The sequence below is a fragment of the Aphelocoma coerulescens genome, chromosome 1 (assembly GCF_041296385.1).
Source record: "Aphelocoma coerulescens isolate FSJ_1873_10779 chromosome 1, UR_Acoe_1.0, whole genome shotgun sequence".
NCBI classification, from domain to species: Eukaryota; Metazoa; Chordata; class Aves; order Passeriformes; family Corvidae; genus Aphelocoma; species Aphelocoma coerulescens.
The window spans coordinates 29,060,447-29,079,415 of NC_091013.1; the positions used below are offsets into that span (position 1 = coordinate 29,060,447).

The following is an 18,969-nucleotide window of genomic DNA, read 5'->3' on the forward strand; positions in this document are numbered from 1 at the left end:
TGGGACTTGTCTCAGGAGCAAAACCAAAGACAGTATGGACAGACTGTACATACAGAGTTGGGACTTTTCAAGTCAAAGAGCTGATTAGGAGAGTTTCTACTCTGCCTATTCTTTCAACAAACTCAAAACTGTAATTTCTAAAATTTCTAATTGTCTAGAGCAACAAAGTTACAAAGAAAACTTTTGGTTTAAAATAGTGTTAATGAGTATTTTATGGAGGTGACAGACAGCTCTGACAAAAAACTACTGAATTTAACAAAAGGTTTTCCCATGACTTCAAGAGATTCTACACATCATTCTACTTATTGCTTATTTTTAAACAATGAAAAACATTTATCTTAGTCAGTTAACGCAATTTCTGAGAAGATCAGTGGTATTCCGGAATAGACCCATAATTTTTATCCTAAAACACAAAGTATCAGAATAGACTTTTACTGCTCATGTCTTAGAAGTCATTAGGAACATAGAGAAAAGAGCCAATCCATAAAAATAAGAAATTCTCCATATGCAACAATTCTAATACTTAGAAATAATAAAGTAAGTATCTAAGAACACTTACTTCTCTGCTCTGGAAAAACTTCAGTAGGATGCTGTAAATAAATAAACAAATATCAGCAAAAGGAAAAACTTACTCAAAATATCATGCTACAGTTATTCAGAAATGTAACAAGAAATCCTACCTTCATCATAGGTCTGGCTTGTTTGTCGAATAAGCCAGAAGGAAAGAGATAGGCAATAGCTCTCTGAAAACAAGAAGAAAGATCTTGTTACTTTTTTTCCCACAAAAGTATCATCAAAACGTTTCTTACAAACAAAAAATAGCAGAACTTTTGTACAGTAAGCAAGCAAATCAGTAAGAAAATATACCACATATGTGATGTGCTGCAAAGAAAAGCAGATGATTTCCTCTGGCATCCTCAGAAGAAGCAAAAACTCATTCTGAAGGCTGTACTCTGCTGAATCAGAATGAGCGAACTTTCTGCTGCCAGGTTTAGTTTTTACAGAATGCATTTATCACAACTTACCAGAACTACTCAAGTGCAAAGACCACCTTTATACACAGTGATTTTCCAGTAAAATTTCAAGTGCTGTGACTTCTAGAGGAAATCACAACACTTACCTATTTATCTTTCTGAAAATATCAGTGCTTGTTAACAGTGCCTACTGACAGACCAAGCATAGAAATTTTATTTAAAGCAACAGGAAAAAGCCAAATTTTAAACATTTGGAATCTCACTTCCTACAATTTCCAGACATAGTTTCCTCAAGTCTAAAAACCCATGTTTGTTGTGGCAGTAATAGATACTTTACATAGCCTAAATAAGCATTTCACTGATCATTGCATTTGGAAACAACTGTGAATCACTAAAATCTTTGTTGAACTTGAACGAACTGCTCAGAGAAGAAAGACTCAAGTGACAACTTTTTTTTTTTTCCCTTGGATACCTAAAGGCTTGCTAAAATACTTTAGAAGAATGTATGACATTCATTACACACTCATTGTTTATCACTGTTTTCACTAAGTATGAGGTACATACTTTACCTTTTCTTAACCAATATTTACCAATATTTATGTGATGTATTAAACAAGCATCATCTGCCTCCAACAAAGTTTGTGTACCAATATTCCACATCATTCTGGCAAAATGTAAGGCAAAGCACCTTACAAAGCTAAGCCCTATGACACACATTTGTTACACATCATCCTACTCTCCCTTTGCAGTGTAATTAACCATAATTTAATAATGCAAAAACATACATTTGTCAGAGCTATTTATTTTCATTTGTTAAAAAAAACAACAACAACAAAAAAAACCCAGAAAAAGCTGTCCACCAAAAGCTCCCAGATGTAGGAGTCTGGCAAGGGTAGCCAACTTCAGACAGTGGGTAGTAGAGCTTCAGACAGAAATCTTATGCTTGTACAGTAAAATGGACCAACCAAATAAACCCCTCTGGAAGTGGTCTCATTTATATTTCCATTAGACAGTACAGAAAAGTAAAATTACAATAAAATCTGAGTTTACAATCTTCTCGCAAGAAGAATGGTTCTTTGTTATTTAGGCTACCTTAGGACTATTACTCGCTGATAATTCTTTCCATAGACTTGGAGCAGTTTGTCAGTGCTTCAACAGATTTAATATGTATGAAGTGTAAAAAGACCTAACCTATTACTTTCATTAATCCCCTACTGGCATTCTGAACAGAAATTTTCACAATTCTGAAGCAAACAAAAGGCTCAACTTGATTTTATAAAATGGTAATTTTGTTTCTCTTAGTGACTACTGTATTCCCATTTGTTAGTCAATGGGCATTTTATGCATACACACAGTAGGTGAACACCTATTTATGAACAAATGGGGATTAATTATGATGACAAGAGAGAAATCTGCTGTGAGCCAAATGATGTTAAACCAACACCTTATATAATATATTAAAAGAAATTATTACAGGATCCTGAGACTTACTGTGTATGTACTTAAGATATAATCTTTATACAAGCATTTCCAGAATCTCAGCCAAAACAGCTACTGTAACTATGGCACCTTAATAAATGCCAAATATAACAATTTAACATTTACAATGAAAGAAGTAGCTGCCATCTGAGACCTTCTTGGAAAGTTTATTTTATTGCTAAGTGTACACTCATGCCTTTCACACTACAACACGAACACATCCTGTATTAAGAATTCCTAACATCTACTCTCAGATCTCCACACAATAACTAACCAAATAAGAATGGTTCATTTTATAAGCTTATCTTTTTGTTGTTACAAAATGGAAAGAAATAGTCTTCCTGACTTCTCTCGTTTTATGGAAATGTAATTAAGGATGAACTATCCTGGAATGCAACAGACTCCAGTTCAACTTTATACAGAACTTTCTTCTTAATTTTACACGGCAAGGTCCTCAGGCTGTACTTTTACCAACTACATAGCAAGTCAGACAGCCTCCTGGGAACTTCATCTACAGAAGCTGATTTTGTCTATGCAAATGTTTCATTTTTGTAGAAAAGAAATATTTAAAAAAAACCCTGTACTAGCAATATTAAAAGATGGTGGATCAATCTGAGGAATTACATCAGAATTAGTCTCTCCAAACTGCAGCTGAAGCACATAACCATGAAATTATTTTCTTCAAATCTTTTTAAAATGTCTTCAGATATGGAACACAGGTTTCCTTTCAGGAATCTCCAGGTCTCAGACTAAAATTCCATAGAGAACTAACTGCACATTCTGCATTTTCCTGAACAGAAAAAGCGGGTGAATGTCTCTCTTAAAACTTTATAATCAAGGTGTAAATGCTAGCAGTAAAGTTCCCAAGAAACCTTTTAGTTTTAACTGCAGTTTCCCATTCCAGAAATGGTTTTCACCTCAAGGGTCCTGGCCCATACCCTTTTTGTGGTGCTTGTTTGGACTTGAACTTCAGATTAAAGAAACTGCTGTGCTGAATATGAAGAACTACTTTCTCCCTGTCATCATGTCAGCTATATAAGATACATGCACCCCACTCTAGACTCCACAGGTTCTGGGCTGCTATTTCACATTCTATTTGTTAAATCACACTGTTGCCATTGTCTTTGGAAACAAACCACAACTTTCTAAAAATGAAACATCCATAATTATTTTCAGCAGAATCAGAATTAAAAATCCTGGTACCTAATAACAGAACAGTGTTTCCAAAAATAATTACATAAATTACTTGAAAAAGGTGGAATGGGTACAGTCTGCTTCTGCTATGAGTTGCTAAAAAAAAATTTAGTCATGTCTTTTAAGGATTTGAAACTCTTTGTTTTTAAATTTCCCTGTTGATCCACACAGAGATAAAGAAAATACCCAGTAGTCACATCTTTAAAAACAGTAGATCATAATGAACACGTCAGTAACGAGATAGTTTACATCTGACATTTCTTAAACTGCACAGTTGGTAAACTTAACTTTCCTGTACCAAACTAAAAGAAATCCTGTTATATCATCACTTTTTGAGGGACCAGAAGAGTCAATACATTGCCCACAGGACCAAAATGTCTTTCACTTGCAGCTCTAAGTTTGAATTCAAGCCAGTTGGAATAATGAGTACAACCTTCCATCCCTATTAAGAAAAAAAAACCCAAAACCAGAGAAATCCAAAAAACCTATCTGGCAGTCCTTCAAACATGCAAACCAATTAATTATATAATCTGTCCAGCACTGCATGTGCTATGTTGTGCTAATTCAGAGTACCTGCCACACCCTCACCCTTTCCTCTTCCCTGTGGGTGTTGCACATCCGGACGTCTGATCCTCCTTCCCTTCCTACCATCTCCCTACAAGCAAAGAAGTTTTGTTTGCTCACATGTCAGAGACTAAGTCTGAATCAAACAAATTCAGTTGGGTCAGTAAGAGTTACTTTTGGTTTTATTTCCTAATGTCTTGAGAAACTAAGAATTCAATACTTAGAGTTGACAGAGTCATATTGGGATAGGAGACTTCAACAGTTCAGGTCTTAAATAGATCTTGCCCAAGTGTCTTTCCACATTTTTATTGAAGCTCAAACACAAAACATTCCACTAATTCCCATTTGCAAAACATGTGCAAAAACAGTTATCTAAGTAACATCCACTGAGGAAAGATATTTTATGGAAAAGGAAAGAAGAAAGGAAAAAAAAATTAAAAAACACCAAACAAACACCACCTCTACCCTTTGCAGCAGCACCCTTTTTGGCAGCGGGCTCAAGAATCCAGCTCATTCCTTTTTAAATATATACGAAATTTTAATCATCAAAACACTGAAGTGAGAAGTGACACTTTATGCCATAACATTTTAATGAAACACCTGAGCAAAAGCTGTTTCAGCTTCTACTCCTCAACTTGATCACATGAGAGCCACTTCCCTTCTTAAACTGTGCCTCTTGAATCACATCATTTAGTCACTGTACTTCATCACCTCTCAGACCGAGATGTTTTCTGGAACAGCTGTTTTCCTGCTAACCACACTAGCAGTATTCTTTAACAGTTTTCAGCATACAAAATCCAGAATACCTGGGGTAAACCCAGGAATAAATGAAATAAAAATGGGGCACAAAATGTTAACTCTGAAATAATTTTATTTATTTAACAAGACAGAAAAGGTTAAGAACAAAATAAAAACACCAAAAAAGCCCACAAAAAATCAGTGACACAACTAAGTTTATATTGCAAAACAAACCCCTCCTCTAACAACTAACTAGTAAAATTTATTGAAACCACCCCTATCACTGTTCATCTAAATCTGAATTCTAGCTTGCACAGAAAGAAGTTTCAAGTTCAAAGTGACATAACATTTTAACTCTATCACTTGAAAAAAAAACCAAAACAAGCAAAACAATCCACTGGCATTATATGAAAAACCCCACCTTCTTTTAATATTACATTATATTTATACTATGTAATCACTTTCAAAATGAAAATTAATGTCCTGTCATGAGCTTGCAGAGCAAAAAAAGCCCCAAAAAAATCTGTTGAAAGAAACAGTTGTTATTTCTATCTTCATTTCATTTTTTCAAAATGAGGAACAGTATTAGAAAGAGTAAAAAAAAAATGCAGCAGTCATCATCTCAGATTGATGCAGAAATAAAAAAATACTGATGCAGAGTTTGCTTCCACTGTGAAAAAAAATTAAGAAGAGTTGAAAAAAGCATTCTAGCTTCAACTATTCCAATAAATCCAAAATCTATTATTTCTTGTAAGGACAATGCTGGACAACACACTCTTCTTGCAGACAACAGGCAGTTCAGAAACACATTTTGTTCTGAATAACATTTGTGACATTTCGCATTTGCCAATATTCCCTCATTTCTAATACTCTGTGTTGCTAAAATTTGAACACTATTTAGAAATGAGATGTGCCGAGTCACCTTTAAAAGTAACTGAATACAAGCAGTTTTTCATGAAAGAAGCCTTAATTTTTTGAAAGAAACCTTATGAGGAATTAGGTTTTTCAACATTTAACCTTTTCACAGTTAACAATCTTACTGGTACTTTTCCAACAGTATACATACTAGTAAAGCATATATTTTATATTCAAATTATTCCATCTGCTTGACAACAATCTATTAGATCATAAGACAGACAAAAAGCAAAAATGAACACAGACCTTTAGCTTTTGAGTTTTACTAACTCTTACGGGGAAAGAGTATTACTTTATGATGAGCTCGTATCTGGGAGAGCTTTTAGTGACTGCATAAAAATGAATAATAAAAATACCGGCATATAAATAGGTCATGAAACTTAAGATGCTCCTCTTGTATTAATCTTACTTAGATTTCTGGGCTTTAAAGTGGAATATCACAGAACTGACAGTGGAAAATGACTGTGGGCTGTTTACTACAACTGCAAGTTAAAAGTTAAATCACAAAATAAAAGGATTACAGACTCAAACGGGGAAAAGCACTAGGTCAGGACTGCAATCTCTATTAATTAGGTATCCCAGCTGGGCAGTGGGTATGCAGCTGTTAACTTGATCAATGACTTACCTAAATGTCATCTCTACTGATTCGCTTATAAATTACCAGCAAGTGAGACTAATGTACAGGTGCTAATTTATTTAAACTGTTCTCTGCAGTTCTACATAGCTTTATAAACTGCATCTGGCACCTAATGTTAGCTGTCAGTTGTACTTAGACATGCCTGTCCTAACGACTCTGTTCATTAGAAATGAGCACAAATTATGAAATATTGTGAAAAATGATACATCAAATGGAATGGGCAAAGCAAATCAATTAGAAAAACTTCATAGCACATATTCACACATAGGAGAATAAAACATCCTAGCTTCAGAGTAAGGTCTATAATACCAATTAAAAAGCAATTGGTAGACTTGTGCAGAGTTATATATCAATTTGCTGGATTTTTTTTTCTCCTCCAGAAATACGGTTGTAATGCACAGCTTAACTTTTCATTCCTAAATAAAAGCATCAGTAAGAGGCAATTCTGGTTCCACAACATCCGAGGATTAGCAAGTAAGTCAACTTATTTTTCCTGTTTTAAAACTTCACAAGGTTTAGCTTTTATGAAACTCTACCTAAACTCCAGTGAAGCACAGAATCCTAGGATGTCTACTTTTGAAATACACTGCAAAGACTGATTAACAGCAGAAGACATGGAGGTATATAAGCACTCATCAGAAAGAATTATTGCTGTTCAAAATGTAAAGCTTGGTAATTCTCCTGCCAGTGCTTAAGGAGCTTTTATATTTTTATAACAGAAATTTAATTATGCATAGCAGACACTATTACACACTCTAATTATTTCCCAACACCTGATGGAATATGAAGAAATCAAACATGTACTGCAGATCCTGGGTATCACCAAACAAAACACTACTCTTCAGGCTCTACTTCTCCATCTTTTCAGAAACAGTCTGCAAAGCAGTCCCATACTTGTCACCTGCACTGCATTTGTAAAAGCTGATTTCCAGAATGAACCTGCTTTTACTAATGGTGGAGTTTAGTTAATGTTGTGCAAATGACCGTAGCGCTATGGATTTACAAAGAAGAAACCGCTACGTAAATACGGTCATTTTGCATTTCTTGCAGTCTTGCTTTCTAGAAGCCTTCACCTTAGGCCCTATCAAGGAAGGAAGGAAGGAAGCCAGACTACAGATTAATGCATTCTCCTACCATTAACCTTTCAGGCAAACTGAACCATCAGCATCATCATTGTACTGTATTAACATGGGACATATTCTGGTGGTAGATTGGTGCATGCTTGCTTTACAAGAAAGTAACTCAAAAAAATAAAGATCATTAAAGGTAAGAAAAAAAACCCCTGGAAAATACATGAGAAGGAAATGTTGTAGTTTGCAGAGAAATAAAATAGCCAATGTAAAGAAAGAGCCTGGTATTACTGCTGACCTCAATGAACACTTTTACTGTCGACTTTACCTACTTACACTGAGACTGGCAGGGTCTCTGCACTGGCACTTGTCTGTAGAAGGGCAGAGTGATACCCACATCTCTATGCAGGAAAGTAGATGCAGTAACAGTGCATAGCTTTGTACTCACAAAGCTTGATTTCCTACCTGAACTCAAGCTGCCTTTATGGATTTTCTGACACCTGATAAAACTCAAGTCTCATTTCAGCCTTTTTCTCAACAGGCCATTACTCTGGATCTCTCTACCTTGCTGCCTGTTTTCAGAACTTAGTTTTGAAGCCTGTCAAACATGTTTGAAATCAGCCTGTACCACAACCTACAGATTATTTCTTGGTGTAAGCACACTGTCAAGACCATTCCAATGGACACAGCCATGCAGATGGAATTTTGCCACTGAGAGAGGCAACAAACAAATCTTGCTCTGAAAAACACTAAACCATGGACACCTCTTGCTTTGTGCTTACCACATCACTTCCTCTGTCCTAAGGGCCCTGCTGGCACACTGGGCTGCCTTGGCTATAGCAGTAGTGTTGCTGTTGTGCAAAGAAAACTTCAGTCATGAGACTTCACCTAAGAGTGAACATCACCTAATGACATTTCTCCTTCCTACCTCTGATGTACAATAAAATAAGACAGAAATGACAGAAGTGAAGGCCAGGTGAGATGTAAAAAAAAAAAGAAAAATCCATCAACAAAACATTTTTCTGAGTGAAATCGAGCTTATCTTTATATGAGCCTAAATGACAGAGAAAGAGGAGGCCACCCGTCTGCCAGTCATGAGAGGGAATGACAGTAAAACAATATGTTTGTAGATACTGATATGAGCTTAAAATCACATCCACATTAAATTCTCAAGCTAATCCACAGCATTGGTTATAAAATATCCTATAAAATTTAATATCCATTGCCAGCAACTACAGCATCACACAAGAAAACCCTAAATATACACAGCAGGTCAAATTGTGAGTAAACATTTTGAAATGCTACATAAACCATTACAGTGCCTCTTACAACCTCAGATCAAGGGGATTATCCATTAGTACTTTTAAAAAGAACCTACTGTGCTTTAGCAAGATATAGCATACAGCTCTATACTGTGATGTCTGACCTCACATGGTAGCAGAGGTAGAATCTCTATTCACAGTCACAGTTGCAATGTTTGCAATGCATAGTAGCATTCTTCCTTATTCTGACAGTTTGATTAAAATTCACAGAGAGCTGAGGGGCTCATGCTGAAGTAAAGTGCTTTCAATATCTGAAACTCTACAGTAAATTACTTCTCCAACAGAGCAACTGTACTTACATCAATATCCTCTTGGGTAAAAGTTTCTGGATCTTCTCCCATCATGTTGGCTAAATGTCTCTTTCCTAGGTTGAACTCTTCAATCTGTTTTTTAATAAATGCCTCTGTGTACTTTTCAGGTCCTGAGGCTCCTACATTTTTCCTCTGCACTGCTGTAGTGGCACAGATCAGCCTTAACGTCTAATAAAAAAAAAAAGAAAATAAAGTGAGAGATTTTACACTTCTGGAATAGTGAGCTCTAAATAAAATGAATACATGAATAGTATAGCAAGCTATTCATACCCATAACAAGATTCAACACATTTACAGGAGTAAGTCAGGAAAAGCATTATTACTCATTAAACCATTTTCTTCCAATGGTTTAATGTCGATAAACACATTCTAAAAGCTTCACATTTTCACACATTACAATTAATTTAGATTTTTTTGTTGAAAAGAAACATAGTATATCCTATATCAGGAACATCCAGCAAAAGCAAAGGACAGCACTGATCAACAGATCTCATCATAAAAGAAAACAAAAATCCATCAGCAAATAAGCAGGTTTTGCCTTCACCTAGAAGGCATCTCACAACAAAGTATGGTAAGAATATGCAGGGCAGCTACCAAGTGGCTTTTCAGAAGCCACTGACCAAATACTGCTAAAGGCTCTGGAAAGGCTATGAAGTGCTCCTTCCTTGTTTGTGTGCCAAAATGGTTTTCTTAAGCTACTTCACTGTCTCAAGTCGACCAAGCAGAAAACTAATAGTGTAGTCCAGCAGCAAATACTACTGAGCACTGTACCAGCTCAGGTCATAACTCAGGGGGCAGTTACCTTCCAATCTTTGTGGCACGCAGGTTTGGTCTTACTTCCATCAAGACAGTCAGTTGTTAAGATGACTAATTTCAGTGATGCTCTCTGCCAGACAACAGGAGCTTCACTGACAGAGCTGCAATGTCTCAGTTCTGGCCTAGTGCCAATATTATGCACTATTTTGGCTCTCCAACATTAGTATTAAAGTTCTCTGCAGCTTAATTATTCTACAGACTGAATGAGAACTGATTATTTGTGTGGTCTTCTGTGGGTGGGGGGAGGAAGGGAATCACAAGAAAGAAAGCGATGTGAGACAGAAAAGCAAAGACAGAAAAAGAATCACTTCTGATTGAGAAAAATGCCAAGTTTTGTTCATCACATAGTACCCTGAAAGACTTTACCCCCATCCCTTCAACATGCCACGGCTAGGCTTTGTGAGCAGACAGTGCAGCTTCACAAGGCAGACAGTGCCCATCTCACAGTCCACCCCTGCCAGCATTCCTTCCTCCACTCCCTTTACTCGCCCTATGCCAGCTCTGGCACAGAACAACTCTGCAAGCCAACTCAGCTCCCTACATGTGGCAGAACACTAACTTCTGCTTCATCTCAACAAGTGGGCAATTCTCAGCCAAGCTGGTATGTCTGAGCAGTTCAGAGATCACTTTGAGAATTGCCAAAGCTGGAACAAGAAGGTGGCTGAAACACACAAATGGGAGGAATAAAGTAGAGGGGGAGTCCTTTCTTTACCTTCATTTCCTTGAGCAAATTATTAAATTTTCCCTGCTGCTCTGGGAGCTGCAGCCTCAGTCTACCTTTAGCAAAACATTAAAAACCAAACACATGCAGCAATGTGAACTAGTTCTGCTCCTGATTACAAGGAACAGAACAAAGGTAGTATTTGAAATTATTCAATATTCTCCAAGTCATGAGAATTGCCTTCTTCCAAGCACAATTTAGACATGGTGAACATTTTGACAGATTTCACCCTTCTGAGTTCAGCTAATATAAAAAAAAATAAAACACTTGCTACCTTCCTGTAAGTTACACAAATATAACATTAATCTCAAAACCCAGTTATAACTACAACAATATAAACATGTCTCATCAAAACAAGATTACATAAATGTATTTACAAGGCAAACACAAAAGCAGATCATACTTATACCTTCTGTTAGTAACGTCAGCTTACAAGAACTCCTCCTGTGACAAGAAGCTTTTGGTGTTCTGCATTACATGGTCAAGTCCTACTTTAACAGGAAATGAAACACAGCTTTTCTTTGTACTTTCATACAGCCCAGTTGGTATTTTGGACATCTGGCCGTCCAGGATGGACTGATCCAACTCATTAGATTTGCTGCACATATGTAAAGCTATTCATGACCGATTTACCCATCCATGCCTATGTCAGTCTTCAATATACAAAATGTAACAACTCCACTTGAAATTTCAACTTGAAATAAAGACTACAATATGCTGCCTTAAACCTCTGTATAGCCCATGCCTGGGCTGCAAGATAGGTCCTATGAACTCAATCAGGCTTGCTATAGAAGGTAAAGTAATCTTTGAATAAGATCACGAGTCAGAAAGGACTAACCCTCTATGCTTTTACCTGACAAAGATTTGCCCCTCAGGGTATGATCCTCAGGAAAGTAACACATACCTCTGCTAGAAGATTTAAAAACATGTCAAAGGTAGAATTTGGTGCTGAAGAGCCTGTTGCTGCTTCATTTTCTCCACAGCTTATATATATTGCATGCAGTGCTAATCCTAGTTTGCCTCTTCCTTTTTCTTTTCCTTTTTTAATATTCATGTTTCCCATGAGGAAACACTGACATACACAGAATTAAAAGAAAAATAATCAAAAATTTAAATGTACACATTTTCCACAGGCAAGGCACTGGTGATTTCCTTATAAAGCAGTGAGGTAAGCAAAGGTATCTCCACATATTCCCTATTCTCTCCTAGTCACTCCTCAGGACAGAATTCAATTCATCTTCTGTCTAACCTGTCTTAATAGTAACTAATTATTTGTAATTCCTGTTAATGAAAATATGACTCCTTATTACTTGGTCCAAAATAGCTTTCTCTCTGGTATGCTTTAAACAGAATACTTTAAAAAAGATTCCTTTCATCTTATTCCTGTCAATTTCTATTGTAATTTTCTCATTTTTGTCCTTCTTCCCTCAAGCTATTCATATTCTTCCCTAGTTTCAATTCATCACTAATCAAAAGTCCCTGGACACACAAACTATTCATAATTAGAAAACAGCCTCTTATGCAAATTAATACCTACTGTATTGGGTACCTCTTCTGGGATAAGTGCACTATTTCATGGGTGGCACAGGCAGAAACTGCAAAGCACAGCTAAATGCTTCTGGCGTTTCAGTCAAACAAGAAAGCATGCTCCTCTACTTTGTAGAGGAAACCACAGAGGTTTGCATTCACTTCTCACATATTTCATAAAGCATTACTGAAGACAGCAGCCTCACAGTTTTTTAAATAATAGTAATGCTTATTAACATTATTAAAAATGCTCATGTAATAATATGCTCTTCCACCATAACTTGGGAGAAGGGAAAGCCTTTACTTCTGGACACAACTCATTGTGATTAACCCTTCCTTCCCAATTCCTTTCTGAACAACCTAGAATTAAAACTGGCAAATCCTGATTTTACAGGGAGACCATAAACTTACAGAAAATCAGCTTATGTTAAATTTGCCTTAGAAAAAAAATTAGCATTTTCAGACAACTTCAACTTCTCTGGCCTATTTTCTTCCAAGAAGAGAAGTAACTCGAACTGTCTGTTTACTCATCCTGTTCATTTTGCTTCACTGGAGTTCTATAGATACAAACCAAATCAACTAACAGAGAAGTCAAGTTTCCTGTACTTTTGGAATGGGAGGAAAGGTGTATTGGAGTCAGGAGATCTAAATTCAAGCCCAAAAGTTGTCCGTTCTACAACATAACACAGTTACAGAGACAGGAAACAACACCAAATGACAACACACACACTGTTGCAACATTTTCATGATTCTTCCATGCTCTTATCTGGCAGACTTCAACCACCTCCTTTTCAAAAATCACGCAGTACACAAACAAATTTGTACTAAGAAGTTATTTCTGGGATAGGACTTCACTAAGAGATGTGGAACTGGAGCTGTATAACCACATCAGAACGCAGGACTAAAACTGCCCAGTGTCCAATATTCCAGCTACTGGCACAGCTGCTGCTACTGAACCCAGGAGACATGCAAGACAGTCCTCTGTTCACTTGTTGCACAAGAAAAAACATTTTTTACACAGCAATTATACAGAATATAGATGCTCAGAGCCATCCCAGTTTCTAAAGAACTGCTTTTTGCTCAATAAGTGAGTTTTGGATTTCTAGTGTGCTGTTTCACAAAAATGTGTTTTAACAGATTTACTTAAAACAGCACTGATATAATCTCAGATTTCACTTGGCCTGCAGACTAATTATGTGAACCAGTATCAGACTTATGTCTCAGAAGCATTTTGCAAAACACATCAGAAAGTATGACAGGATGTCAGCAAATATGCATAAGTGATTTGATGTTATTCTTTATACCTGATTTCACGAAGTATTTAATCAGAAGAAAATTTTTTTTCAAAATTAAGTCCCTTGGCAGGCAACCATAGAACTGTATCTCACCTGCTCAGAAAACCTACTTTCTGTGCGTGTTTGACCAAATCTACATATTAAGTTTTGCTTACAGTGGGGAAATAAAAGATAGCTCCAAATGTATCGATACATGGCAAAAGTCAGATGTGTATAACAGGGAATAGAATTTAGATCTGGTTGTTTTTAGGCCCAAGTTTTCAAGTACTAACAGGCTTTTCAATTGTAGCTTAGTTAACAACTGCAAAAAAGGCTTCTCTTACATTTCAAGTATGTAGTTCTGAAAGACTGTCACCAAAGTACCATCATTTCTTTCTGATATCAGTACCTATAACAACCACTGTGATTTAGACAAAGTACTCAACCCAATCAAATTAAATAGGAACTCTGAACTCTTCTGCTGAGAACATCTATTCAATCACATCAGAGTGAATGATAGATAGTACCTAAGATAAATCCTTTTTTCTTTATAAATAGCACTAAATCTCTGCCATATGCTTATTGGAAGAACAGGAAACTACACCTGTTGCTCAGTCACTGCTAAGGGAACTGAATTACAAAGTTCCTCTCCCATTTTGTCTCTCAGTGCAACAAACTTTAAACTTAAGAGATTAAACTTTTTCCTCCACTAAGACAGACAAGAAGTAATGAACTAATCTACTGCAAGGGGTTTTTAGGACAAGCATCATAAAAAAATTTCCAAACAGTCAGGACAGGTAAGCGCTTGATGTAAGAAATTTGTTATGGCAGGTCAGAACATGGATACATCAAGTTATACCCTGTTCTCAAACACAGCCTGTATCAGAGGCACAAGGACAGGACAAACAGGTAGTGATAATTTTCCCAGGACACTTGCCCAGTTTCCAGCTATCCGCAGTTCAGACATGCCGGTATCTTGTTTTTAATGGTCCTCAGGGGAATTTTCTTCCAAGTTTCTCAAATTGCTTTTTGTATTCACATAAATGCTTACCATCCTGAACATTCTCACCTCATTCTCAGTTACACAGGTTAACAATAGCTAATGGAAAGAAGAGTCTATAAGGTTTCTGGGCCTTGTCTCCCATTAGTTCTCTTCATATCCTTTGGTTCACAGACAGCTAGACAATTTGTATATAGCTACAGGATTGGGTACTGATCCCATCTCTGGGGGTGAGAGGAATAGACAAATGATCCCTCAAGGCCCCTTCCAGTCCTGCCTTCCTCTGTGACTCCTCCTTTGAGAACATTCCGTCATTTACAATACAAATCATTTTCAGCTAAAACTCAAGGATGTGCCTGGCCAGGAAAACCAAGTTACTGTCATAAACATACCTTTGACACAAGATAACCGAAGTAACACAAACTATTCCAACTGAGAATAAAATCAAGTATTAGAATATTTTCAGCCTTTTTTCTCTTTGTCATTCCTTGCACACCTTAAGAGCATGTATTCCTGACTGCTGCATAAAGAGCTACCCACATGGGCACCAGGTCTTTATCCCTAATGGGTAAAGTTAATCTAGATGTAACCAATATAAATAGCTCAAATTGCTCCTTCCGGTATTACATTTCATTTCCTTACTGCATCTTTCTTCTGTTACCCCATGGTTCGGTTTAGTTCAGTCACCAACAGTTCTTCAACCCTTATTATCCTAAATTACTTTGTAACTTGAAAGTGTTACCAGCAGGCCTTTTTATCCACTTGCTGGTCACTGATTAAATCTGCATAGGTGTATATCAAATATCACAGCACAAACAATACTGACAGCAGCTAAGCTTCTTAATTAAAGGGCAATCAGATGAACACCCCTACCTCTCAAAATGAAATTATTCTGTTTAATCAGAAGTTACCTTAATTGTGGTGCACATTTCTCTCTCCATTGCAGGTATTCAGAGACTTGCCCAGAGAAACCTGGTCTAGTGGGATGTGCCCCCGGCCATGGCAGGGGGGTTGGAACTAGATGATCTTTAAGGTCCTTTCCAACCCAAATCTTTCTGTGATTCTATGATTCATGATCTACTCACCTGCTGACCGAACACTATTCACATAATCACAGCATTGTCAGGGTTGGAAAAGACCTCTGGAGATCATCCAGTGCAACCCCCCTGCCAAGGCACTGTCACCTAGAGCAGGTTGCACAGGAACGCGTCCAGGTGGGTTTGGAAGATCTCCAGGGAAGGAGACTCCAGTCCCTGCCAGCATCAACGTAAAGAAGTTCTTCCTCATGTTGAGGTGGAACTTCTTGTGTTTTATCATTCAGAATTATCAACCTAAAAACGGCCATATTTTGCGCTGGCTTTGCCCTATACACCGCTCTGTCAGTTCTAGGCTTAACCAGGCTTCTTCTGCTTCACATCAAGGGAAACAAACGCAGCTCACGAAAGGGGCGACTTGAACGCGGCGCCAGCCGCCGACACTCCCCACGCAGGGCTGCCTCAGCCCCGCCGGCTCAGGAGCAGGGTGAGCACCACACCGGGGCCTCCCAGGCAGTGTCGCCCCTTGGGGCCATGCCCGGCGGGGCCATTCCCGGCGGGGCCATTCCCGGCGGGACGCGAACCCCCGACCCCGCCCACTCCCGCCTGGCTCTCACCTGCGCGCGCGGCCCCGCACCCCACCGGCGGCACAGCCGCCCCACGCGCCCCACGGCCGCCGCCATGACCGCGGCGCTCCGCCCTCCCATTGGCGGGCGGGGCAGGGGGCGGGGCCAGGGCAGCGCCTGCGCGCTGCTCCGCCGGCTCGGCCCGTGGCCGCGGTTCGGGGTCGGTGCCGGTTCGCGCTCAGCGGCGCCTCGGCGTTCCTGAAATCCAGCCGCGTCGGGAAAGTCGTGGGTTATACCTGGACTTACGGCCACAGTGGCCACCAGGTCAGCAGGAGACCCCCGGGGCGGCCTCCTGCTTCGGAAGGAGCGCACTGAAAGCAGGACTCCTGTTTGAGTACGCAGCGCTGGGACTTGCAGCGTGTCTGCTGCAGCAGCGCTGCTCTGGAGATTTGTAGCAAAAAGCAGGTTTCACCCTAGCACTGGATTGTGGGGTTTTTTTTCCCATGGAAAAAAAATCAAGGAATGGCAGAATCAACTATATTGGAAAGACCTCTGAGATGATCGGGTCCAGGCTGTGGCAGTCACCGTGTCAGCGAGACCATGGTGCTCGGTGCCGCATCAGCCGGTCTTGAACACCCCTAGGCACGGTGACTCCAACACCACCGCGGACAGCCCATTCCAAAGTCTAATCACCCTTTCTGTGAATAAATTCTTCCAAATGTCCAATCTAAACCTCCCCTGGTGCAGTTTAAGTTCATCTCCTCTTGTCCTGTCGCTGGTTGCCTGGGAGAAGAGGCCGAGCCCCACCTGGCTGCAGGCTCCTTTCAGGTGGTTGTAGAGAGTGGTAAGGTCTCCCCCGAGCCTCCTTTTCTCCATGCTAAACAACCCCAGCTCCCTTTGCTGCTTCTCACGGGACTCATGCTCCAGACCTTTCACCAGCTTCATTGCCCTTCTCTGGGTGACATCCTTTAGACACACAGGAGTCGTCTCTTTCTGAGGGGAGGCTGGTATTATTCCTGGCACCTCTCAAGGTGATATTAGTCTGGACGCTGAACCTTGGGAGCTTGAGAGTGTTCCTAGTTTCTCTGAGTTACATAGGATATACCCTTACAGGTGATTAGATTTTGTCAGTTGTTTTTTCTACCTTGGGAAAAGTGGAAGTTAATTAAAAATTGAATTTTAAGAAGCTTTTCTTTAGACTAACTGGGACCTTCTTTTTAAGGGGAGTTACTATTTGAGAGGAAATTATGGAAATGAATCTCTGCTTTTCCAGGTTTATTTTTCTGTTAAGTTTTTCATGGGTGGCGCTTGCTTCCCCCCCCCCACCATGCAGATGTAAGTATGATTTCCTCTCTGGGTTTTAAAAGAGGTTATAAGAAGACTGGCCGTGGGCAAAGGAAGTCATCCATGTGGAGAAGTCAAGGAGAAGCTGCCTGGAAAGGTGCATTTATTTTTGCAATTGCCAGCTGTGAAAATGAAGACATCAGCAGTTTTACTGACATGGATACATGCAAATGATTGCCATGAACACTGCACTGAAGGAGAGCAGTGAAGTGTCTCTCCTGTGCACACCTGGCCAAGCACTGGGAACTGCATCCATGCACACACAGGGTATGTTGGGATGGCATTTAGTTACTAGCTGTTTCTCCAAATGAGTAAAAGGGGGTTGGCTTAGGGTCACGGTCCCACTGACCCACCTTCTGGAGCAGCCAGCAGAGCTGAAGGGGTGGAGAATGCCAGCGATGGGTATGGCCTCTTCACGGCCTATGGTGAATCTCATCTGCCATCTGTCGCCCCACAGCTTGGCTTTGTTCAGCAGCAGAGGAGCTCTTCAGTCCTCACTGTGCTGAGCAATTGTTACTTCTCACCCCTGTCAGCTCTACAGAAACAAAGCGCTGCTGGAGTGAACAGTTTTTATTCCCCACATATAATTAATCATCAATTAGGCTTGAGGAGCAGGCCACCTATAAAATATTGCCCACTTATCCTTGGGAACTAGTTGATGTGAATACAGCTGCCATGATTTCCTACGTTTTTCTGCTCCTGTGCTCACTCTGAAAAAATCTTAAATGCGTTTGCAATCTGGAGTATGATTTCAAAGACATCGGGCTTCGTACAGCCCATGGTTTCAGTTGGAGGTTACAGAATTGTTCTTGCATATTGCTGAATAGAGACCATGGTGTATGTGAAGTCCAGCAATGAAGGGCTATGTTGTGTTTCTCTTGGATCACTAGAGCTGTCAGCCATTAGAAACCGATGGCTGCCCCTTCAAGGCGGAAGATTTTTGCGCAAATTTCAGGTATATTTCCCAACCATCCTGCTGCTGCCAAGGAGTTTACCTGTGTGTGCTTGCCCCTGGAAGACACTTGTACAGAGATCCCTGAGTGATCATTTTCTAGACTGATCAGAAGTGCATGCAGTTATTACTTGGGATGCTTTGAAGGAAGTGTACTTCTGTGGTAGGCACGGCTATCATGTTCCAGAAAGATTCCTTTTAGTGGAAAGATTGCCCCTTCTGCTTGAATGGCAGGAGTCTGGGTTTGCCAGTTCAAAATCAGTTTTTAGCACAAATAAAGGTAGGATAAAAGTGAGCAGAGGTTATTTACATGCTCAACCACCTGCACCCCGTCCCTCTGTCAAAATTTGTTAAGACAGAGGTGGAGGGAAATGCAAGAAAACCATGTTTAATCTACTTATCCCAAGATTAACTCTAAAGGGCTTCTCTTTCTGTCTCTGTGTTTAGTTGACAGACTGTAGATGCTTACCTAATCCATGCAAGCTACCCCAATGCTTCGCTAAGCCCTCTGAGGAACTTTAGTCACTTGTG

General features: G+C 39.3%; 1 protein-coding gene across 1 annotated transcript in view; it reads right to left on the bottom strand.

Annotated features, from left to right (window-relative positions):
- The window catches only part of MRPS9 (mitochondrial ribosomal protein S9), a 34,206-nt gene extending 17,932 nt beyond the window's left edge, over positions 1-16,274 (bottom strand). Inside the window, exons 1-4 of the mRNA XM_069005297.1 lie at positions 16,194-16,274; positions 9,193-9,372; positions 681-743; positions 560-590 (exon numbers count right to left, since the gene is read on the bottom strand). Of these exons, the coding sequence (XP_068861398.1) occupies positions 560-590; positions 681-743; positions 9,193-9,372; positions 16,194-16,259 (340 nt within the window). The 5' untranslated portion in view covers positions 16,260-16,274. The remainder of the gene's footprint in view (positions 1-559; positions 591-680; positions 744-9,192; positions 9,373-16,193) is intronic.
- Positions 16,275-18,969: the final 2,695 nt, after the last annotated feature.